The following is a 26382-nucleotide window of genomic DNA, read 5'->3' as shown; positions in this document are numbered from 1 at the left end:
ACTCAGTAAAAAATATTTTATTGCCAGAAGTCTTGAATTTTAATTAGTCGTTTCATATATTTGCCTCCAATCCATTAGAACAAGTGTGTTTTGATCCATTATTGCTTCCAATCCACTGGATCATCTCTTTTCTTTTAATAACAGTCAACAACTATGGAAATCTTTATAACCAAGTTATATATATACACATATTCTTCCCATATTTCCAAAGGAGTTTATAGAGTAGTAAAGTTTTATGCATGTGTATTTATCTATATACACACACAAATTTTAAAAAGTTTAAATTTCTGAAAAACCAAAGCTTTAACAGGAACTAAAAGGAAAAATAAGGGGGGAAAATTAATAAAAACCTGCAAAAACATCAAAATGTTTCAAATGTGTTGAATTATCTTAACTTCAATTTGCCTAGTGTGTGTACATCCATACACAATCCACTCTGTAAGAACTTCAAATCCACAAAAAACAAAAACAAACAAAAAAAAAATCCCAAACTCCACAGCAGTGCACACAAATGCTTGTAAAGCACACTAACAGAGAATTACAGGATTATATATATATATATATGTATATATATATATATATAATGTTTGTACAGCTGATTTGTTTGTAGCTGCTGAACCCTGATGCCATGCTATTTAAACAAGGGGATTACACAGAATGTTAAAAACTCACAGCAAAAATTGGATCCACAGTATTTATTTTTTGCATGAAATTAAACCAAACCAAAATATTTTGAAATAAAATAAAATATTGAAGTAAAATAAAAACATAAAAACTCAAGGCAAGCAAATGGTTGCATGCTCTTTCTCCCTCTTTCACACATACACACACACACACATGCCCACCTCTTGACTTCTACCAAATTTCTAAAGAGGCCCAGTTCACTTGTAACAAGGGTGTACTTCATTGGCAAATTCCTCCAACATTTGATCAAATACTTTCTTTGAAAGAATCAAAATATTGCTAGCAAGATTCCAGGGAAACAATCATTGATGGTGATTGAGACAAACTAAATGGATACAACCACAAAATAGAATGCATCATCAAAGAAGTGTGGATGGAAGGTAAGAGAAGAATGAGAAGGAGAAGCAAAAAGAGATGGAAGGGGAAAAAAGGGTAGGATGTGAGGAATAAGATGTAGCTATGTGGAGAGGAGAAAGGAACCAAGTAACAAAACACTTGTTGTCTCCTCTATCCCTTACAAGTAATGTTCAATTAAGATTCTGCTTTCGAAGGTATCTCTGACGGGCATTAAATAACATTTGATTTTTACGTTCTTCTAATGACTGCTGCCGGACTTTTCCTGATGATGAGAATGCTACAGATTTGTAGACATTTGGTGTATCCTAAAATAGAAATGCAAATAATATAGTAAAAATTCCTGAGTCAAAGAAAAATAATTAAACTAAGGGATTAAGAGATCAGAGATAGAAATAATGTGATCTCTCCAGTATGCAATGTATGACGATTTGAAGTGTTTCATATTTTAAAGAGAATGTAAAAAAATTTTTTGAGGGAGATTTGGCTGCTACATACTGAGCAGGTTGCATGACTATACAGAAGCTTACTAACCTAGACCAACACTACAAAATCTTTTAGATCACTTTTAGATCTTTTAGAAAACTGTACTTGTTGAACCACTTACCAACATTTATTTATATGTATCAAAAAGGTAGTAAGCTGGCAGAATCGTAAGCACACTGGGCAAAGTGCTTAGTGGCATTTTGTCTGTCTTTACATTCTGAGTTCAAATCTTACCAAGGTTGACTTTACCTTTCATCTTTCTGGGGTCAATAAAATAAGTACCTGTTAAGTACTGGAGTCAATGTAATATACTTATCCCCTCTCCCGAAGTTTCTTAGAAATTTTATATCTCATATAGATGAATACATCTATGTATGTATATTGTATACCATGGAGAATTTTGTTAATATGGATTGAATGAATATATACATCGACCTTTGAATTTGTTTCTCTCCTGCTTAATTTTATATTCCTGAAGCTCTATCAGAGTGCTAATTGCTTGAGCTGTAGAAAATGGATATCTATATCACTTATTTCTTCATTATATATATTTATATATATATATCAGTGATATTCTAAATCCTAATCAGAACTTTCCATGTTTCTTCTGGGCACTATTGCTATGTGCAACTTTTTCGATCAAAAGATGTAGGACAGTTAATGACTTCTGTGTTGTTGTTATTATTATTATTATTATTATTATTCATCGTTTAATGTCCGTTCTCCATGCTAGCACGGGTTGGACGGTTCGACCGGGGATCTGGGAAGCCAGAAGGCTGCACCAGGCTCCGGTCTTATCTGGCAATGTTTCTACAGCTGGATGCCCTTCCTAACGCCAACCACTCCGTGAGTGTAGTGGGTGCTTTTTACGTGACACCTGCACTGGTGCCAGGCGAGGCTGGCATAGGCCACGGTCGGATTTGTGCATTTTACGTGCCACCTGCACGGAAGCCAGTCGAGGCTTATTGTTATTAATATTAACAAGGCAATAAAACAGTAGAAATAGAACTGTATCAAATATGAACAGCCTATGGTATTTAGTCGTGCCTCTTTCTAGTCTGATATGCTTCACTTTCATCTTTTTAATCTTCTCAGGATCAATCAAATTCCAGGTAAGTACTAGGGATGCTTAAACTGACTATGGTACTCTTTTGCAAATTCGTTGTTTGTACTAGTGGCAGAAATTATTATTATTATCATCAAAACTGCATCAATAAACACTTAGTATTTTACTAGAATCATATACACCCACTCCTACACTCTAAGTGCTTTCATTTAACTGAAATAAGGTTATACCTTAACTTTAAGTTATTTCTCAACCAACTCCTGCTTAAAGGCACCCATAAAAAGAAAAACAGTGACTTCGTATATGTGTGCGTGCGTGTGTATAAATATATAAATTCTTTTATTTGTTTCAGTCATTTGACTGCGGCCATGCTGGAGCACTGCCTTTAGTACTTATTCTATTGGTCCCCTTTGTCGAACTGCTAAGTTATAAGGACAAACACAGACACACAAACATATATATATATATACACACACACACACACACGATGACCTTCTTTCAGTTTCCGTCTACCAAATCCACTCACAAGACACTTGCCCAAGATGCCACGCAGTGGGACTGATCCCAGAACCATGTGGTTAGTACGCATGCTACTTACCACACAGCCATGATGATATAAAATACTAGTGTAAACCCATCATCATCATCGTTTAACGTCCGCTTTCCATGCTGGCATGGGTTGGACAGTTTGAGTGAGAACTGGTAAGCCAGGGGGCTGCACCAGGCTCCATTCTGATTTGGCAAGGTTTCTACCATTGTATGCCCTTCCTAATGCCAACCACTCCGAGAGTGTGGTGGGTGCTTTTTACGTGTCACTGACATGGGTGCCAATCAGGCGGCACTGGCCGTGCTTGAATGGTACTTTTTACGTGCCACCAGCACAGGTGCCAGTCAGATGGCACTGGCATCAGCCATGCTCGAATGATGCTTTTTACATGTCAGTAAAGCGGCACTGGCATCAGCCACATCTGAATGGTGCTTTTTACGTGCTAGTCAGGCGGTACTGGCATCAGCCAGAAATATAATAAATGAATCTTTTAGAAGACTTACAGCAGCTGGTAATGCCTCTGTTGTCGTGTATCCATTGGATATATTTTCAGATGAAGAACCAGAAGTAGATTTACTATTTTCTGAAGTGCTTTGAGTTTCCAAAATATTGGTTATTGTTGTGTCAACATCTTTCGTTTGAGCTAGAAATAAAGGTTTCAAAATATAATAAACGCTGAGATTTTTATCTCATTCTCAATTCTATTTCGTAATTCACAACTATATTCTAGAGCCAATAATACAGATTACTAACAAAAGTTAAACATCTTCATTAACCAATGATAGTTTATTGGTTCCTCATCACCATGATTACATTCAATTCTTTAAAATATTGAAATGACTTTAGTGGGTCTCTTTTGTTGCTGTTCTCTACTTGGATTGTCCATTTCTAAAGGGAATAATTTCTAAGACTAGTAAAGTTAGTAACGCAAGAATTGTGAGGACAAGTCAGAAACTACATTAATGTTTATGCTTAAATCATAGTTAACCTAAGTTGCCTAAATTGCTATTTTAATGCAGCCTATGTTTGTCTTTCTTTTCTTTCAAACTGTTGCAGACCTCGATTTTGAAGTACTTTTTCTCGAAAATACCAAATAAAAATTTATCACCATCAGTCAAGATATGTATTTCATAAATGTAACATTTATTTACTTGTGGGACATAATATAAATAATTAAACAAAAATGAAAAAAACTAAAATATTTATTTGACCATTTAATGTCCGTATTTCCGGGCTAGCATATTTGAGACAACATTTTTATGAGGAGATACCTTTCTTGTGTCAGCCTCTATGACCGTTTTTCATGCAAATGATTTTTTTCTTATTCAGCTGGTCTTCAAAAGCATAGAGCAGCTGGTTGGAATGTTAACATTTGTGCAAATGCATGCACACACATGCTTCCATAGAGTTTCCCCTGCCAATTCTAGTTACAAGGTACTGGTAAGCCTGGGACTATGGTAGAAGATGCGTATTCAAAGTGCTGCACAGTGGGACAGAATGGAGATCATGTGCTTGCAAAGTGAACTTTTTAACTACATAGTCATGTTAGTGCCTAGTGTGAAATATCGATAGATAAAGAAATATTTTTGCTTTTAATTCAAAAGACTGCAACTATTAATCATTTCAAATTCTACTGAGGTATTTGATAAAAATAAAGTTTCAGTTAACCAATTACCGAAATATCAAGAATAGCAAACAAAAGTTTGTATTTGTATATTGATAAAACAAAAAATTATGAGAAATCAGAAATAGAATAACAAACCTAAGACTTTAGTAATTTCTTTAATTGATACATTAGGCAACACATCCTGTACTTGGGTAACCATCTTTCGCATCTCTGCATCCATATTCAGCAGTAAGTCAGTATCTTGGTCTTTATGTTGTTGGTGTTGTTCAGTGATCTCATCTGATTTAAATAATATAAATAAGATTACCAAGAAATATGCAAATATATATTTCCATGTATAAATAACAAAAAAATTTACTCTTTACTTTTTGCATATTCAGACATACACTTAAAGTAATAGCATACTGATAGAGACACAAATTTACATCTTACCATAGCTGTTGCATCCTTTAGAAACAACACCATGGTTAAAAGCCACATAATACCATAACCAAGTATTCTAGTAAGGAATATGATGGTTGGCTAACCACCCAGCCAAGTAAAAATGAACCTACTTTGTAAGGCAAGAAGGCTGAAGTAAGGAGAATTATTTACCTTAACCACAGCCTAATGGCTGTAAAAGTGATTTCAAATTTTGGCACAAGGCCAGCAATTTCAGGGGATGGTGTAAGTTGATAACATCAACCCCAGTGTTCAATTGGTACTTATTTTATCAACCCAGAAAGAATGAAATGAAAAATCAACCATGGCAGAATTTGAACTCAGAATGTAAGGCCAGACAAAATGCTGCCAAGCATTTTGCCTGGCATACTAACAATTCTGCCAGCTTGCTGCCTTACAATGGGCTGTAATATTAAGAAAGCTAGACACTAGTTAATTACTCAGAGATACCTTACATTCACCTTAATGTAAGTGTTGGTTTTCATGAGTAGATAACCTAGGTGTTTTGTTTTTCTAAACATGCAAATTTTAACATTACATGGGTTATAACAATCAGTGATAAGAAGCCTGAAATCATGAGGTTATGAAGCAAACCTCATTGTCATCCAGCTATGCCTACACCTATACACATACATATATTTGTCCATACATATAAAAATATAGTGAATTATTTTTACTGGTGTAACTTCAAATAGATGAAGCTATAAATAATAACACGTAGAGTATTGGATTAAAAGACCCCTTGAATGGCAAAAAAGTTGAAGGTTAGCCATTATATTTAAAAGAAAATCATTCAAAATTGAAATTATGTTACACGAGTTCTTGAACACCACTATTTAATAATAATGACTAAGTTAGAAAAGTGTTTATTGGTGAACATTTACCTTGAAATTTGCTATTGAGATATTTTTTTTGTAGTTCAGCCTTATCTGCTGTTGTGTAATCTGTAGCAATTAAATGTAAATCAGCAGCAACTTTCTGTCGAACATCTTCTGAAAACTCTTCAGCAGACACAGATAGAGGCTTTTCCATCACAGGTAAACACCTAACAATAGAGATAAAAAAAAAAAAAGAAAAAAAGAGGAAGATATGTTACAATTTGGATCTTAAAACCAAGTAATGCGGTTTCATTTATAAAATCTATAAAATGTAAGAAGCATGCAGGTTAAGATTTTGACAAACAGTTACAGTTAATATGTTACACTTAACCAAGTGTGTATGTGTGTGTCTGTATATATTGGATGGGCCAAAAGTTATGCACCAATAAGTTCAATATGCTCCAGAAGTATCAGACATGCTTCAATTTTTCTAAAATCAAATAAAAATAATGATGAATACACACATACTTCTACATGATAAACAAAATGAATAATAACAATAATAATGTAATATAAATAAAATGTCTAATGTTTCGGTGCATGGCTTTTGACCCACCCTTTATATTGAAGATTTATTATTAATCCATTTTCAACAGCAGCCAAACTGGTACACATTTTCTGCACTATCATAAACAAGGTATACTTGTTTGAGTAGCATTTTGTTTTGTATTGTTGTTATTGTGTAGTCTCTGTCAGTGCTGACTGAACAGATGCATGCACAGAAACAATTTGTCGAACATCCAGGTTTGACCCACATATCAATCTATACTCTTGCCTAGTACCTGCTTGTAGATTACATTGTGCTTTACAATATGTAATGTGCATGGTTGCTCTGAACATGTTATATATCCTCTGTTTTCTGTCCTAGTATGTCCGTCACTTCTAGTGGAAGTTACATCTCTTCACCCATGTAGCGTCACATGGATGAAGTAGACTTTCTGATTACAGATGTTCAATATGGAATTTTGGCACATGCATTATGCTACTGCAACCAATGTATTTTCTTCAAAAAACAGTTTTAAACATATAAATTTTTTTTTGAATTGATAAGAAAAATATTTGAGTTCACATACTTTAAGAACAGAATGTATCAAATGAAGCACTTTTATTCTTTTACTTGTTTCAGTCATTTGACTGTGGCCATACTGGAGCACCGTCTTGAAAGATTATAGCCGAATAATTCGACCCTGGGACTTACTATTTCTAAGTCTAGTACTTACTCTATCAGTCTCTTATGCTGAACCATTAAGTTACGGGGGCGCACACACAAACACCGGTTGTCAAGCAGCGAAGGGGGACTAATACAGACACACACACATAAATATATGTATATATGTGATGGTCTTCTTTTAGTTTCCATTTCCCAAATCCACTCACAAGGCTTTGGTCAGCCTGAGGCTATAGTAGAAGATACTTGCCCAAGGTGCTACATAGCTGGACTGAACCTGGAACCATGTGGTTGAGAAGCAAGCTTCTTACCCTACACCCAAGCCTGTGTCTTGTTTACAATATAGAATCAGCTGTGGCCCAACAGGCTGATGAAACATAGTTCTAGTAAAAAAACCCATTGTAATATTTTAGCCATATATATATATATATATATATCTTTTACTCGTTTCAGTCATTAGACTGCAACCATGTTGGGGCTCCACTCTGAGGAATTTTAGATGAACTATTTGACCCCCATTGCTTATTTTCTTTTTAAGGCTGGTACTTATTTTTAAGTATTAGGGACATAAACACACTGACACCAGTTGTCAAGTGGTTGTGGGGGGACAAACACAGGCACAAATGCAGTTTTCATCTATATGATCTATATTTCAGAAATTTAACCTTTTTGTTACCAACCCAACTGAGACCGTCCCTGGTTCTAGGACACTGTCTTGAAGAATTTTAGTTGAATGAATCGACCTCAGTCCTTTTTTTAAAGCCTTGTGTTTATTCTAATGAACTATTTCACTGAACTGCTAGGTTACAGGGACATAAACACACCAATACTGCTTGGCAAGCAGTGATGGGAGACAAACACAGACACAAAGCTACACACACACACACACCCATACAACAGGCTTCTTTCAGTTTTTGTCTACCAAATCTGTTCACAAGGCTTTTGTTGGTCCACAGCTATAGTAGAAGACACTTGTCCAAGGTGCCACACAGTGGGATTGAACCTGGAACCATGTGGTTGGGAAGCAAACTCCATCCCACACAAATGAAAGGTTCAGGGTATTTTCATAGTGAGTTGTTTCTTCAGTAAATTCACTTCCTAATACTTCATTATAGTCTTTGAATCTTCCATAGAAATTCCTTAATTTGAAGATAATCTGGAGATTACTAGGGATATATTTCTAAGTTATTAAAAATGTTCTTTATGTGGTTAGATAATTTATGAATATAATTTAATTTTTCTGTAGGTTTCTTAAAGATGAGATCTAAACAAAAAAATTAACTACATTTTGGTGGATTTCCAGAGTATCTATAAATCCTAACTATTAATCCTTTAGCATTTAAACAGGCAAAATTTTCCATCTACTTTATGTTCAAACTGGTCAGATCTGGCCTCTCACACCAAGACTGCAATGTTATTCTAAAAATAAACAACTTAATCTTTGAAATCTCAAAACTACAAGGCAATACATGATGAATTTTTAAAAATGTAAATAAATAAGCATTACATTTGACAAAGTAATCTGAATACTGAAGGGCTAATTATGTTAAACTCATCTAATATAAGTCTTCCCACACCGCCATAATTTTTATTGATACTTTCATTTATAAATAGCTGTGAACGCTGAACTGTATACTGCTTAAATATGTATATACATCACCACTATCATTAATGTCTCTATCACTTACGCATCTCACTTTGTAAAGAGGCTGGCAAATAAGCAGAGACAAGGAATCACAAGATCCATGTACTCATGACAAGAACATTGCTACCTCTATAGAGCTGAAATCATGAAAACATACCCAGTACACAATGTAAATTAGCTGATATGAGGAAGTACATCTAGCTGTAGAAACCAAACTAAAAATCAAATGCAAGTGAGATCCAGGTCATTTAAAGTGCTGGACTACCAACCAAAAGGTTATAGTTCAAATGTTACAACAAAAATATTGAGCTCCTCTAACTTCAGAACGAAAAGGATTAATTGTAAGCAGAACATCCAGGCTGAAAAGTCCAAATTAAGAAAAGTAACTATCTGTTCTAAAAAACAAAATAGGAAATATAAAAGCTAGGCATTTAAAGTACATGGTTCCTACTTTAAGCACACCAGCGAGATGTTTGAAATTGCTTTGTGGTTATTATACAGTTAATAGTTTACCATGAATTTTCATGTAAATGTTGGTGGATGAGAAAGTTTTGCAAAATTTGAATATTTGCATACAAACTGGAAGTGAATGAATGTTTACAAATAGTTATCCTTCCTTTCCCACTTAACTGTATGACATTCATGGATTAATATAACCTGTGTAGTGCGTGCATGCATATATGAGAGAGAGAGATTAATATTCTTTAATAGATTTTCGTTAAATTAGCACAAATATGATAGCTGGAAGGCAAAGGAGCTGCATCACTGACATAACTACAGGCATTTTACTATCTTCTTTACCTGTAACATACATTATTCTTTTTGCCCAAGTCTACTTGATTGAGAACAGAACTGACAACTTCCCTGTCTCACCACTAAATACACACAGTTGTTAAGCTTGAAATAATTTCCAACCACTAACTCAATATGGCAACCCATTCTGACTGTATTTACAATTACCCTTAACCCTTTAGCATTCAGATTATCTTGTTAAATGTAATGCTCATCTATTCACATTGTTTCAAATTCGTCATGATGACATGGTAGTTTATTTTTAGAATGACATTGTAGGATAGGTGTGAGGGGCCAGATTTGGTCAATTTGAACACAAAGCAGGTAGAATATTTTGGTCGGATATGGCTGGTTTAAATGCTAAACGGTTAAACTGTAGTCCAGAGACAGTTTCTCTCCATATCAAGCTATTTGATTCACTTTTCTTTACATGGATCTATTCAAACTATGGAAGTACAGGTGGTAAGTTCATTCCTAAGAAAAGTTACCTCTCTGATCATACAAACACTATTGGCCTGCCCTTCATACATTTCAAAAGGAGATGGAAACAATCCTCAATAACTTGCTTTGTCTGCTTGAAACTTTCCCTTACTATAAGTAAAACCCTGTACAAATTTAAAATATAGCTAACATTGGAATATTGCTTGCATACCAGGTATAGTAGTGTTCTTACATACATAATGTCCTACACTACATTAAAAATAACAGTAATTTGGTTTATTAGTTAAGACATGGTCACCAAAGTGCTACAGTTATTAGCTTATGTTTCTTTTCACTCTATCTTATACAGCTATTCAATGATCTTTGCTTTGTTGAACAAGCTAGCTGCATACATCCTGTCATCAAGCTCACAAATCATCCCTCCACTTGTCACCTCTACATCTCTGTACTAAATATTTTTAACAACCATTCTTTCTTAGAACTGAGGCTCTTCTGGGATTTCTTAACTGATGTTTTTTTTAACAAGTGAGCACCAGTTCATTTTGCATATCAACAACATTCATCTCACAAGTCTTGAAGAATTTGCATTATGGATACTATTCCTCCTCAGATGAGTTAAGAAAAGACAAAAAAAAATTGTATCAATTTGCCTCACTTTGTTTGACTGGCAATTGGATACATTCTAACTAATAGTTTTAAAAGTGAAATGATCATGATAGTGATGACAATCATTGGTCTAGTGTTCAGCTCTAGTCATAGGTCTAATGTTCAGCTCTATTGAAAACCTTGTTTTGTAGATAAAGAGTACACTTAATTCTATATATTCCAGTATGTCTAGCTATGCATTAGATTGGCATTCTGTCCATGAGAAAATGTATCTTATTTTTTTCACCATTATGAAGCCTGAGATAAGCCTATATGATCATGTCAGAGTTTCAGGAGTGCATCTATATTATCATATAAATAATAATATACTAATCATTTAGTAGAAAAAGAATACTGCAAAATTCCTACGGAAAACTAAAATGAGAAAAGTATATAAAAAAACAATTTTATACAGAATGAGGACTGTATAGAATTTCCAATGAATGAAATTAGCCCAGATGATTTAGCCTCAAGTGTTCAAATAAAGAATTTTATTTGAATAAAATAAATTCAGATGTCTCACCTGATTGTAAACCAAGTGACTGGCACAAAAAGACACCAGAAGAGATCCTCCCACCATCGGCTGTTTAAGGTCGTCTGTAAAAAATAAGAATCATAATGAGACTAGTTTTAAACATTTGAAGTTGATAATGATTCTTTATGACAGTAATCTCTTGTACAGGTTGCAGACTTTGTACTGAATATCTAGCGTACACTGAAGACTTAAAAGCAGTGTGTCAGTATTCAAATTACAACTTCACAGCACTGGGCTTCACGGATGGTATGTAATACACAAGTGAAATGAATGGAAGAATGGTGTATTGCAGATCCATGTCAGTTATGATTGAAGATGAAGGAAGGAAGGTAAGAATGAAAGAAGGATGGATAGATAGATGAACAAATGCATACATGTATAAAATACAAATATTCAATATAAATAAGACATGCATGTACCTGTGGGTCTTAATTTGTTAGTGACAACCAACTTTTACTCAGTTGCAATCTAATAGATTACCTAAATTAATTTCTTCAATTAGCAGAAGGCTGCAAATTTGTAGAGATGTGGTATAGTCAACAGAATTAACCACGTCATTTATTTTATCACCCTTGGAAGAGAGATGAAAGGCAAAAGGTAATGCTGGTAAGATTTGAACGTCAACATACAAGGATGAAAATTTTGAACAACAAAATATGGTGAAGAAGAATGTTTTGTTCAAATTTCTGTTGCTTTGCCACCTTTGATCACTTATATAAATATGAAGACATATAAACATCATCATCACTGTTTAATGTCCGTTTTCCATGCTAGCATGGATTGGATGGTTCGACTGAGGTCTGAAAAGCCAGGAGGCTGCACCAGGCTCCAATCTGATTTGGCAGTATTTCTATAGCTGGATGCCCTTCCTAATGCCAACCACTCCATGAGTGTAGTGGGTGCTTTTTACGTGCCACCGGCACAAGGGCCAGAGAATGCTGGAAACGGCCACGATCGGTTGGTGCTTTTTACATGCCACAAGCATGGAAGCCAGTCAAGGCGGCGCTAGCATTGGCCACGTTCAGATGGTGCTTTTTACGTGCCACTGGCACGAGTATCACCACTACAATTTCCATTTGATTTTCATTTTATGTTGATTTCGCCAGCCTCATCTAGCACCTGTGTCGGTGGCACATAAAAACACCATCCGAAGACCCGGCAAGACTAGTCAGGCCATAACCCATGGCCCCTACCTGGGACGTAGTCAGTCCACCTGTGCATACCTTCCTTCTTGTGACACTTGTGAAGACCTGTTGAGGCAAGTGAAAATCAAAACAAATCAAAATAGATGAACATCAATGGAATTTGTATCTTTGTGGTACCAGTGCCGGTGGCACGTGGCACACAAGAAAACCATCCGAACGTGGCCGTAGCCAGTACCGCATCGACTGGCCTCCGTGCTGTGGGCACGTAACAAGCACCATCCGATCGTGGCCGTTTGCCAGCCTCATCTGGCACCTGTGTCGGTGGCACATAAAAACACCATCCGAGCGTGGCCGTCTGCCAGCCTCGTCTGGCACCTGTGTCAGTGGCACATAAAAAACACCATCCGAGCGTGGCCGTTTGCCAGCCTCGTCTGGCACCTGTGTCGGTGGCACATAAAATCACCCACTACACTCTCGGAGTGGTTGGCGTTAGGAAGGGCATCCAGCTGTAGAAACACTGCCATATCTGACTGGCCTGGTGCAGCCTTTGGGCTTGCCAGACCCCAGTTGAACCGTCCAACCCATGCTAGCATGGAAAGCGGACGTTAAATGATGATGATGATGTACTTGACTCAATAGGTCTCCTCAAGCACAGCAGGTCACCCTACGATCCAAGGTACTTTTGAATGGGCTGGGACTGGTTATGCAAAACTGGTGTAGGATACAGCCGTGAACTCACTGTAGTTGCCGGGTCTTCGCAGTCACAGCATATCTCTAGAGGTCTTGGTCTTTCGTCATTGACTCTGTGAGGCCCAACGTTTGAAGGTCATGCTTCACCACCTCATCCCATGTCTTCCTGGGTCTACCTCTACTCCAGATTCCTTCAACTGTTTGAGAGTGGCACTTATTCACACAGCTCTCCTCATCCATCCGTAGTACATGACCATACCAGCGCAAACGTCTCTCTTGCACGCCACATCCTATGCTTCTTATGTCTAACATTTCTCTCAGGGCACTTACACTCTGTTGTGTGTGCACACTGACATTACGCATCCAGCAGATCATGCTAGCTTCATTTCTTTTGAATCTACGCATGTCTTCCACAGTCATGGCCCATGTTTCACTGTCATGAAGCATGGTAGTTTGTACACATGCATCGTACAATCTACCTTTCACTCTGAGCAGGGTAAAAGCTTTCTAAACTTTGCCCAGGCTATTCTTATTCTAGTGGTAACACTCTCTGAGCATCCACCCCTACTACTAATTTGGTCACCTAGGTGGCGGATGCTATCAACTACTTCTAGTTTCTCCCCCTGGAGTGTGATGGAATCTGTTTTCTGAGCATCTGTGGTGTTTATTGCTCCTGTGCATCTACCGCACACAAAAGCTATCTTCTTGGTTAATCTTCCTTTGATGTTGCTGCACCTCTTATGTGTCCATAGCTTACACTGGGTATATCTTATGGAGTTTCTACCTACACCTTTTCCACACATCGAGCAGTGCCACCTATCTGAGGGTGTGTGTGATGTGTTTGCTTTCCTACTCACTAGAACTTTAGTCTTTACTATATTGACTCTAAGGCCTTTTGATTCTAAACCTTGCTTCCACACCCGAAATTTCTTTTCTAGTTCTGGTAGTAATTCTGCTATGAGGGCAACCTGTCTTGAATTCCTCTGTTATTGCCTGGAGGACTATGATGAATAAAAGGGGACTGAGGGCTGAACCTTGGTGAACCTCTACTTCTACCTGGAATTCTTCACTATACTCATTGCCAATCCTAACCTTACTAACGGCATCTCTGTAAAGGGCCTGTACAGCCCTTATTAACCATTCGTCAATCCCCAGATTCTGCATTGCCCACCAGGTAAGAGATTGGGGGACACTGTCAAAGGCCATCTCCAAAAGTTAAGTATGGGGGTTTATCTTTAGCTAGGTATTTCTCCTGCAGTTGTCAAACCAGGAATATGACATCAGTGGTGCTTCTACCTGGCATAAAACTGAGCTGCATCTCATCTAAGAAGACTCTCTCCCTAATGAGTTGGGCTATGACCCTCTCCATGACCTTCATCACCTGATCTAGCAGTTTGATACCCCTGTAGTTATTTCTATCTAAAGAATCACCTTTACCCTTGTAGAAGTTGATTATGATGCTGCAATGCCAGTCATGGGTATGATTCTATCATGAACCACCTGGTTTACAATGCAAGTGACAAGGCCATAGCCCACACCACCAGATGTTTTAAGCATCTCAGCAGTGATTCTTGATGGGCCAGGGGCTTTTCCTGGCTTCATACCCTTAATTGCTTTATCTACAAGGGAGCTGTCTATTCAGATAGCTGGTCCTTCTACTGGGTCAACATTTGGCAGGCCCTCCTCCTCCTATTCATTCTCCACATTCAGCAGTCTTTCCTAATGGCTTCTCCAAGCCTCTTTCTTTTCTGAATCATTAAAAGCAAGTGCACCGACATCCTAGGCACATACATGCACACAACTATTTTTAATTTAGTTGTTCACATATTGTTGTCTTGTGAGCCAGTAAAGACAATACACTTATGTATACATGAAAAAAGACTGCTTAACAATTAGTAATTTGAGTTTTTAAAAATATAGTTAATAAATAACAGCAAGATAAAATTTTGTACAAGAACTTACCACTGCAATTTGAAAAATATTTGGCCGAGATACATGGAGAGTCATCTGAAATTAATTTGAAATTGATTTGTTAGGATAATACCAATTTTAATTTATAATAAAACTGCATTAATTAAAAGTATTAAAAACTGAAAAATCACAAAAATACTTGTGACTTAAGTATTTAGAAGATATATTAGCTTTGTCATCAGACAGATTACCACTTTTAAAGGCAACTTAATGCATTTTCATTTTTTTTAAGCAAAATGTTTTGAAAATTAAACAGGAAAGGAAAATAGTTTTACTACTGCTTACAGGTTGTAATGGAAAGTCAAGTGAAAATGGCCAGGTGCTGAAAGTAATGACAATAATTTCATTTCAGTTTTCATAAATACATACATACAGATAAAAATAGAAATATCATTTTAAGACTAATTATGACAAGAATGCTTCTACCAGTGTATTACATAACAATTATCTAGTTAGAGCCTACTCATATCATATCAAATAAACTATTCTTATACAATCATTCCACATTTAAGATTAATACCCAATAAATATAATACCCAAAATTCCTGATGAATGTATAAGATGGAACCCCCTACTGACCACACCTCCAGTAATGTATATACTTTTACATGAAAGTACAGATAAAAGTATAACATATACATACTAATTTGTTCTAGCAGATTCGAACACAAATATCTGATCACTCACAGATTCATGTTTTAATTTGCCAGAACATATTAAGAATGAATTGAAACATTATTGTTTGGGTTCTCAATGTTCTGTTTGCGTCCCATGAATTATTTCATATAGAATTATTTGCTAATAGGCCAGACTCGGATGTTGCCAAAGAAAAATAATAACACATACAGACATAAAAACAATTACAACACAAAGATAGAAAAAGCAACATACATTATGGAAGAAATAGTTCAAAAACTAATGAGCAAATAAATAGAAGTCACTGCTGCCTAGCTGTATTGGCCTTTGCCTTTCTCTTGGAAAACATCAGTGGCATGAAGTGGGGAGGCTGGTATGCATGGGTGACCACTGGCCTTCTATAAACAACTCTGCTCGGACTTGTGCCTTGGAGGGTAACTTTCTAGGTGCAATCCCATTCATGACCGAAGGGGGTTTCTACCCAAAAGATTAATACACTATAAGGCAAGAGCAAGTGAGAAATCTAAGGGAGAGAATTCTTTCTTATTCTTGTATTTTTTTTTTTTGGCAGAAGTCATTTCTTAATCTTTATTGTATTTTTTTTACAGAAGTCATTTATGAAACATCTTTTGAGATTAATATTATAACTTAATTAAAGTAAGACTATGTAAATAACATACAACAAAAAATTCAGTTAAAGAATATTTACCAGAATTTTAGTAAGCCATAACGTCCATTAGTAGAACTTCCTTCAGGATGAACTAATAAAGGAATATTGGAACCTGAAAGTGTATAAAAAATAGTAATAAACTAGTGTGAAAGACTATCAATCATATTATTATTACCCAACAATTGTAGGACTTGTACTTTTGCAACCAACAACAAAAGTTACTGTATATAATCATTATAACAGTTGACTATTTTTTAGCAAGAAATCTGAAATTTTTATATATCTTCTGTAAAAGTCAACTCTAGTTCTTCATAAATAATGGAATCAAGGAATTATCCAATATATAATTGCTACAATGTGAAAATGCTTTTGTTGCTTGTTTGTTTGTTTGTTTTGTGCTAGCCAATTATTGTGTTTTGATTGCAAATCAAACAAACATCAGGTTACTAGTTTCTTGAAATTCATTATGGAAGAAGCAAAGTCAGGTACAATGTCTCTTTATTACTAAGCTGACTTCAGTTTCAGTATAGCAGCCATAGAATATAGCTGAAGTTTTACAATTTAGCCATAATCCCGTGTAAATATGCACTCCATAAAAGAGAGGAAATACAGAGCAGCTTTAAAACTAGAAGTTACTGAAGTTTTCAAAAAGACAAGTAACTGGGTTACGGCAAGAGAATTTTGTGTTTCAGAAAACAAGTGAAAAACTCGAGGTATTAAATTTCAGACAAGGTCAAAAAAAGAAAAAAATGTATAAATGAAGAGGTAAACAAGCAAATGTCCACAATTGGAGAAAAATGTTGTATAGTGGGTACTTGAAAAAAATCATCAAAATGGAAATTGTGTAATTCATGTACTCAAGAAGACCTACACTCCACATCAGAAGTGTTAAGATCAGTCCCTCTGGTGGTATAAAGTCATGTAAAAGTGTCTGTATGCTGCCCTGTAAAAGCACCTGTGCAGTACTAAATGAAAGCATCTGTGTGGTACCACATAAAAGTGCTCATGTGGTACCATGTAAAAGCATCCAACACATTCTGTATAGTGGTTGGCATTAGGAAGAGTATCACGCTGTAGGAACCATGCCAAATCAGACTGGAGTCTGGTACAGCTCCCCAGCTTGCCAGCTCTGATCAAACCACCCAACCCATGCCAGCATGGACGATGGACATTAAATGATGATGATGCAGCCTGCGGAATCCATACATCGAAGGAAGCAAGTGCTAGATGGTGCACTAGGTTTATGACACAATATGATGTTGGTACTCAAGCAGCAAACTAAGATTGCACAGGAGCTGCCTGTTGACCTACATTATAAGATATAACAGTTTCATCTGTTTGTAATCTGAAATCAGCAAGAGGAATACTTCAAGTTATCATCAACTAGGAAAATAGACAAAACACTTATTACTTTTGACATGCCAGAGAATCAAACTGAACCGAAAAGGAGAGAAAAAAAAAACTAGTATTGATGAGCACCACTGGCTACAAGAAAAGTAAGATTACTTTAATCCTTTCTTGCATCACTCTTAGTACTAAGTTTTAAGATAAAAATCCTGCCAAAGGAAAAATTTGCAAAGGAATTGTCATCCATGTGCATTCACAAGGCTGGATGGCTAAGAGTGGATATAGAAAATGGATAAGGGATGTTTGGGATTTATGAGCTGGTAGACTACAAAAGGAAAAGAGATTTCTTATATAGAATTAGTTTAGAGCATATCTAATGGAGAACATTTTGAAAGCCTCTGATTACACAACACTAACATATCTGTAATACTTGGCAGACTTACAAGTGTTTTGCAACCATTAGATATTAGTATCAATATGACATTTAAGGCCATGATGAAAATTAAGTGGGATAACAGGATGCATGATGAAGAAAAAACATACATGAAGGGAAGCAGTATGAAGGCAGTATGATTTGTGAATGGGTTGCTGATTCAAGGAAGGAAATAAAAGCTGACATAATTGTCAAATTATTCAAAAAAGGTGGAGTTTCAAATGCATTGGATGTTACAGAAGATGATTATCTATGACAAGGATGAAGTAGATGGTGTGCTACCTCTAACACCATATCTTTATGTATTGCAAGAGACGACTAAATGGGATAACATCAAGAAAAGTATTCAGTTGAGAAATATAGCCTCAAAATGGCCAATCTAACCCATGCCAGTATAGAAAAGCATATATAAAAATGATGATGATGAGAAATATATATGAAAGTGAAATATAAATAGCTGTCAAGTGATTGGAGGTTTTCACAGATACATTACAATGGAAAAGCAATACTTACTACTACAAAAGCCTTTAACATTGTTCAGAAAAGATTCTTTGTTTTGCTTGAAACCAAAATCTTTCCAGCCAAGGATCCATTCTAGGGTAGGAAAAAGTTCACACACACTAGGCTACAATGGAAAATTGACAAATCAAAATGTAAAATCTAAAAGATTTATCAAATAGAAACAAATAACAGAAAGAAGGAAAAAATATATAAATATGAAGAATAGTTATTATAAAGAATATGTGATTATTAAGAATGATATTGATGAAAACCTCTTGTATTGATAAAAATCCAGAGATCAGAGCTTAACTGATTGTGCAAATCCCTGAATCAACTGAAGATGTTTACTTTTTGCAGAATTTACAAGAAGCAAACTGTTACTAATAGGAAATATTTCCTAAGTGCATTTTATCACTGTACTTGCTTGAATTATAATCTCATTAATATCTGTTCAATGAATAATGAAAATAAGACAATAGCTCAGGACAGGGTTGTGTGATTACAGATCATATAGTCAGGAATACAAACAATGATGTATTGCTAAGAAAGACACAGGTTTGACTTACACTTGATAGTTGAGTAGATAGCAGGACAACCAGCTGTGAAATCAACAGCTCCAAAAAGAAACTATCTCACCCAAGCGAGGATAGAAAATGTTGAAATACAAATTTTTAAATTAAAGTGATACACATACACACATTCTCTTCTTATTGAATTTTATCCTTATAAACTGTATCTTCAACTTCCTACCTCACAAACAGGTTTCTAATTCATATTTCCATTTCTCCCATCCTCTCCTTTCCATATATGTATAAATATATGTGGGAATTTTTGATATTTCAGTCTCAGACTCTTGCCTATTTGCTCTCCACTTTCATCTTGATTTCTATTGTTCATAAGATCTATTGGATATATGATATATCATAGTTCTTTTATTTTGATTCAAATAAGTTTTAAAATATTCAGTCAAAATGTAACCTTCAGTAATAGCCAAAAATATTTAGCCATTATGTGAATAACAACATCTTAAATGTAGAGTAAATTACAAAAATAAGTGAATTATGCTAATAATTTCACAAATTCATTTTAGCAAACATTAACCTTTCTTAAGACTGTAATAGTTGAAGAGTAAACTGTCAGCTTGCCAAACACATCACCACACTTATTGAGTAGCTACAAATAAAGAAATAAAAATATTGCATTTCTACTAACTTTCTATCTATTTTAAACCTTCCTCCATTACTCCTCAACCTGCTAACCTGTTGTTGTGGCTCTCTACCTGCAATAAGTTGGTATCTCTTTTGCTCATTCTCATAAAATAACAGGTATGCCATTTAAAACTGATGTGATGAAGACTCAAGAGTAGTTACTGATATACAGAAGGATGGAGACCACAGAAAATAAACCTCTTCATGATTGTGGAGAGATAACAATTACTCAATTCCAATTATAGAAACCCAAATAAAACAGAAATTAACAAAACAAAAACAGATATTGAATTTAGGTCTTTTAAGTCAACATCAATAGGAAGACTAAAGCCAGAAGAAATATAGAAAAGAATGTAGTGGTATACTAAAGAATTTATGCCATAAAATCAGTATTATTGTACTTGTCACATGTTATGCATTTAACAATCTTAACTATGGAACAAAATTAAAGACTTTATGAAACAATGTAATAAGAGCTTTAAATTTATGCATCAAAACAAAAATTTGAACATTTATAAACTGTGGAATTTTCATGGGTTCTGCTAGTTTCTAGTAATCTTGGGAAATGCACTTAGAAGAAGGAAACAAGTCCCTTTATAAATATCAAAACTATATAAACAATAATACTCGTGTATATTGTTTGACTGAATTGGATCTTAAATTTTAACTAGCAACATTTGTCATAAACTAAGCCAAAATTACAATGTTTCAACGTCTGTGAAGCTTAGATTATATTTGGTAATGAACTCTTGTGATTAGCTCTAGTTTCCCTGACATGAAGTAAATAAATTTAGTATATTGCTCAAATACACACCAAAAATCTAATGTGCTGCTAATCCAGTAACATACTCACTAAGCTGTTTTAATTCTAATGTCAACATTTTGGAAAATTGCTACAACAGCTTTATAATAAAAGTATAATCTTTAAACAAAACAACTCAGATGGAGTGAAAATATGAGCAATCAGCAGGGTATTTGTTCAAAGCTAATCTGAACAGCTAAAGACAATGCACTGTTAAAAGATATATATAAAATTGCCATTGTTGTTGAATAACCAGCTACAGCCAAGTAAAGGAGAGTTTCAATAAGGGTTGAAAGGTTTGGAAAATGTATCAACTGTGTATGACCTCATATCTGAGGCCTAAGAATATACTCTACCTGTATCAACCTCAGTTTTTATTGGTATATTTTACCTCTACAAATGAAGAACTCTTTCACAGCAACCATATGATATATATATCCCCAAACCACCATAGTCTTGCCCCTTTCCCCACCAAAATAAAGTAAAACAGAGAAATACGTACAAGCAGACTGGGATAGACTAAAGCTGTTGTGAAGTGATCAAACGACGAAACGTGGTTGGTAACAATCACTTTAGCTTTTTCATCTCTTCGTTTGTGTTCGTCAACAATAACTATGAAACCAAGTACTGCACACATTACACGCAGAATGAAGCTATTGACAATGAAATTCAAAGAAAATACAATTAGATACATAAAATTTTAATATTATTTAGATGTCAATAATAAAAGCAAAAAGATCATTGACAAAAAGGTTTCTTTTTTTTATTTTAATCTGAGAGTAAATGAAAAAATAATTCTGATATGTAAACATAAGTCTTTAAGAGCCCCATAGGAGCAAGTGCTTAATTCCAATTTTGAAGGATTTAAGTGGATAATAGATAAATCTGGTTAAAACTGACATATTTTCAACAAATTCTGATATTGAAATTTTAGATATTTGCATGAATTACTGAAGAAAATTTTATTTTTATCAAACAGAGATGATGCCTATTTTAGTTTTGTTACCTGAAATAAGTAGAGAGGTGCAATGTAACATCAGAATGAATTTTAAGGTAATATTACATTAAGAGCTGGAACTATTTTTTGTTGCCTTCAATAGTATAATCAGAAGAGCAATATTTAGTTACTAAATGTTAACAAAGCACCAGTCAGTTACTAGGAGTGATCTAATCAAGCCTAGAAATTGGTTTCACTAACAAGTTTCATTCAGGTCTGCAAAGTTATGTCCCAAAGACACTTTGGGATCAAAATTGTAATTTATATAAACAAGGCACTTATTAAAAATCTTACCAACGCTTTAGCCCATTCTACTGGTTCATCCAGCAGTATCTAACTGCTTCAGAAAACCTAAATGAGCAAGTGAGTACAACTTTTAATTAATGATCAAGTGATTAAAATTAAGAATTACAGGAAAGTATAAAACAAACGCTTTAGTAATTCACAACTATAAATCCTTCTCCTCTATTATGATACAATATATCTCTTAACACACTGGGTTGGAAAGCCTGAAACTTTTTTTTCTTTTCTTGTACTTCACTAACATCTACCCACAGGTCTTTAATTCAGTACTGCAAACTAATGAATATTCATCCTAGCTGTTACCAGTTCCACTCTGGGGTACATATTTATGAACATTTTAAAATTAAAAGACCTGGTGATTGAACCAAGAGAAGCGAACTTTTTGACTTGGCATTTCAATTATTTGACTAGTCATGCTCTAATAACATTTATATGCAGCTTTATAACTGACAAGGAACTGTACAAATGATATATACACAAATGTATATATAATGGTTTTCATACAGTATTCAAGATATAAAAATGACTAGTAAATGTTATTTTGCAGAAGTAGGCCAATTGTGTCCAACATGAGTACAATCACTATTGAAACACTTGTATGCTTGAAGTTGAGAACTAATACATCTACCCCAAGTCCCTGTGTATAAATAGGATTATAATAGCAAGACTTACCTACGCACTGGTGAAAACTTTGGTAAGATGCATGATACTAAAAGAGTTTGCAAACCAATAAAGAATCGGACAACAGCAAGAAGAAAACCAATAGGAAAATAAACAATAATTGGGATTAGAGCTAGCCCTTCAGGTAACCTGAAATAGAAAAATTAAAATATATTCAAATATAAAGCAAAATTATGCAGTTTTGATTACATTGGTATTTACAAAAACAAAAGACTAACATCATCATTATTTAACATCTGTTTGCATGCTGGCATGGGTTAGGCAGCTTGACTGGAACTGGTAAGCCAGAGAGCTGCACTAGGCTCCAGTCTGTTTTGGTTTGGTTTCTATGGCTGGATGCCCTTCCTAATGCAAACCACTCCATTGAGTATACTGGATGCCTCTTGCGTGTCACTGGCAACGACTACAATTCATTTAGCTTGATATGTTTTCCTAAGCACAGTAAGTCATTAAAAGTCAGAGTCATTTGTCATTGCCTCCATGAGACTTAACATCCAAAGATCATATTTCCCTAATTGTATTTTTTTCACTATAGGGTTTAAGACTTTTGGGGCTTAAAGTGTAATTAAGAGTATCTTAAAAGAGAAGAAAATGAAAGGTATTATTTTGCTTAGTTAATAAATTGATTCTTTTATAGTAGTTGTATTATAGATGATGAACGAAAAACCATCCTGAAATATGCTCATGTAAAGTGATGCTACAAATGCATTATGTTTGTTTAGGAAATGGAAACAAAGAACTCAATGTACCATTTTCTGTAAGTTATAGCAGATAAGAATTATAGAAGACATATATAGCTTGATGCTAGGAGCATTGAATCATGGGTATTGTACTTGCAATTATTAAGGGAAAGGACAACCAAATAATTAGAATTTAAATTCTTCATGATAATGATATCAACCAAAGTAACGAGAGAGGGAGGGACGAAAAAGAGAGGGATGAAAGAAGAGAAGGTGAGAGGAGAGGGAGAAGAGAGGGAGAGGAGAGAGAAGAGGAGAAGAGAGATGGAGGGGAGGGTAAGAGGAGAGGATGGAGTACAACATTAGTGACCAAAAAGAGAGTATCATCATTCCATAAAACAAGATAATATCCCAATGAAATATTCTTTGCAATTACTGTTATTTTCTCTTAGTTTGGAGGTCCAACATAGAATATGAAGTTACTTCATACTGAGTCGGTTCAGAGAATATATATCATCATCACCATTTAATGTTCATTTCTCCACACTGGCATAGATTGAATATGAGAAACTATAGTATATATTATAAATCAAGGGTATAAGAAACCGTCACTGAAGAAAGCCCTAAATGGATTCTTCATCAACACAGCAGTGAGGTTGCATATCTTACCCCTAAATATAAACTTTAGGTTCTCTCCATCATCACTTCTTATAATCTATAATCTGTAACAATATTTCACTTGGTACCTATTTGCATGAACATGTAATATTTTATTATTTGCTTTCTATGATGATATTTTTAAACTGAATTTTGTGGGTTAATTGCCCTCAGTTAAGCAAATGAATGAACAGAGGGACTAAGCTGTGTCATCATCATCATTTTAATGTCCACTTTTCCATGCTCACATGCATCAGATGGAAATTATCGAGGCAGATTTTCTATGGCTGGATACTCTTTCCATAGTCAGCCCCAACCTCTTTCCAAGCTATGTAGCAAAGTAATATTTCCTCATGACCAGACATGTTTTCATGGGAGGTTGGAAACAAAGGACACTGCTTGCATGATGGTGACACTCATTTCCAAATATTGCATGATGCCAAGGTAAGGAGACAGTATCACACACACATAAGCTTCTTTCAGTTTCCATCTATCAAATCTACTCACAAGGCTTTGGGTGACTGAGGGTTATAGCATAAGACATTTTCCCAAGTTATATGTGGCTGCATAATCTGTTTACCCAGAGCATAAAGCTGAGTAGAAAACTAAGAAACATGTTCTTTTTTATAAAATCATCATTTAATGTCCATTGTCCATGCTGGCAGGGGTTGGATGGTTTGACCAGGGCTGGCAAGCTGGAAGGCTGCCTCAGACCCCAGTCTGATATGGCATGGTTTTCTACAGCCGGATGCCCTTCCTAACGCCAACCACTCTGAGAGTGCAATGGGTGCTTTTGCATGCCACCAGTATCTGCCACATGACAAGTACAATAATGTTAAAGAAGGAAACAATGAGAAATGTATAAAAAGAGTAGAATAAATTAATTACATTTAAGATGACAGTTGCAATTTTAAACTAGTACAATGTAAAATACATAATCTGGTGCACAATCTATGAAGGAACAGATAAACATTTTGTTGAATAGCTACACATACATATATTCGTAAGTGTATATATATATATATATACACATATATTCATGCATACATACATTCATACATATATATAAGCACACATATTTATACACATACACACACACACACACACACATAATTTTAAATGAAGCTTTGTAAGATATTAGCACTTAGAATGCATGAACATTTCTATAAATAGTCGTTTATTTGTTTAATACAGTTCACAGTCAAAATGACATTAAAGTGTAAGTTGTCTTGCAACTTGCTTAAGAACCTAATAATGATGCAATAGCAATATTCCATACTAATTAGTTGATTAAAAACAAAAAAAGAAACAAGCAAACAAACAAAAGAAAAATGGTTTTTGATTTGATACGTGAATGCTCAAATGTCATTTATATTCTTTTGAATATACATTATAGATTGTTTTCCTCAACCAGTATACCAATATATAATAAAACATGAATGAAGGTAGATTTAAGATCTGTAAACAAAACATCAATAGGATACAACTAATGTTCCAAATTGTACTGTATGGCCTTAACATCAAAGGTTCTCTACATCTAGTTTATGACTTTTATGCTATATTTTATGCCATCTGCTACTTAGGGGCAATATTCAGAGTTGAATATGCTTAATTTAGTAACATTATTAAGGACATATAACGATAAGATTAAAAAAAAAATACACTTGACATTTTTAGTCTGATCTAAAACTGCGAGTGCAGCAAATGAAATGCTATGTCTATCCCAGCATGTCTTGTTCTGGAGTAAATCATTGCTGAAATTGACACTCTGTCAGTTATTGTCCTGTGGTTGGATAAATAAGATACCAATTTAGGGTGTTAGACTGGGAGCATATTTAAAGCATTGGACAGGGTAACTTGTAGCATTTGTTCTAGTTCACTGTGTTCTTAAGTCAAACTTCAATGTAGCCTGATTAGGTGGAAAGCATAATTCATCTCTTGGTTTAGCATCAACATCTGGTCCTTTGATACTTTTAGCAGATTTCACTCTGTTGCAAGTTTTCAAGTCAGGTTTCCAGTTTGAGGATTCTCCACCCCAAATGTTATCTTTTATAGTTTATTTGTTTCAATTATGGGAGAGCAGCCATGCTAGGGCATCACCATGAAGGCTTTTAGCTGAACAAATTGACCCCAGTACTTGCTTTTTTTTTTTTTCAAGTCTGGTACTTTTTCAATCGGTCTTTTTTGCTGAACTGCTAAGTTATGGGATGTAAATAAACAAACACCAGTTGTCAAGTGATGGTGGGAACAGACAGACAGACACACACACACATATACAGCAGGCTTTTTTTTTGCTTGGCAAGTACTTGGTGACCCAGTCAGTGCAGGTGCCACTTAAAAACACTCAGTCCA

At 35.0% G+C, this 26382-nt stretch overlaps 1 protein-coding gene across 1 annotated transcript in view; it reads right to left on the bottom strand.

Annotated features, from left to right (window-relative positions):
- LOC115231543 (ancient ubiquitous protein 1) overlaps positions 1 to 26382 on the bottom strand; it is a 47747-nt gene continuing 21365 nt past the window's right edge. The window contains exons 2-12 of the mRNA XM_029801547.2: positions 22685 to 22822; positions 21215 to 21365; positions 18715 to 18826; positions 16461 to 16533; positions 15401 to 15437; positions 15107 to 15151; positions 11298 to 11371; positions 6090 to 6250; positions 4900 to 5043; positions 3641 to 3780; positions 1 to 1346 (exon numbers count right to left, since the gene is read on the bottom strand). Coding sequence (XP_029657407.1) covers positions 1212 to 1346; positions 3641 to 3780; positions 4900 to 5043; positions 6090 to 6250; positions 11298 to 11371; positions 15107 to 15151; positions 15401 to 15437; positions 16461 to 16533; positions 18715 to 18826; positions 21215 to 21365; positions 22685 to 22822 — 1210 coding nt within the window. The 3' untranslated portion in view covers positions 1 to 1211. The remainder of the gene's footprint in view (positions 1347 to 3640; positions 3781 to 4899; positions 5044 to 6089; positions 6251 to 11297; positions 11372 to 15106; positions 15152 to 15400; positions 15438 to 16460; positions 16534 to 18714; positions 18827 to 21214; positions 21366 to 22684; positions 22823 to 26382) is intronic.

This window comes from Octopus sinensis, linkage group LG2, assembly GCF_006345805.1.
Source record: "Octopus sinensis linkage group LG2, ASM634580v1, whole genome shotgun sequence".
NCBI classification, from domain to species: domain Eukaryota; kingdom Metazoa; phylum Mollusca; class Cephalopoda; order Octopoda; family Octopodidae; genus Octopus; species Octopus sinensis.
This window is presented reverse-complemented; position numbering and strand designations above follow the sequence as displayed.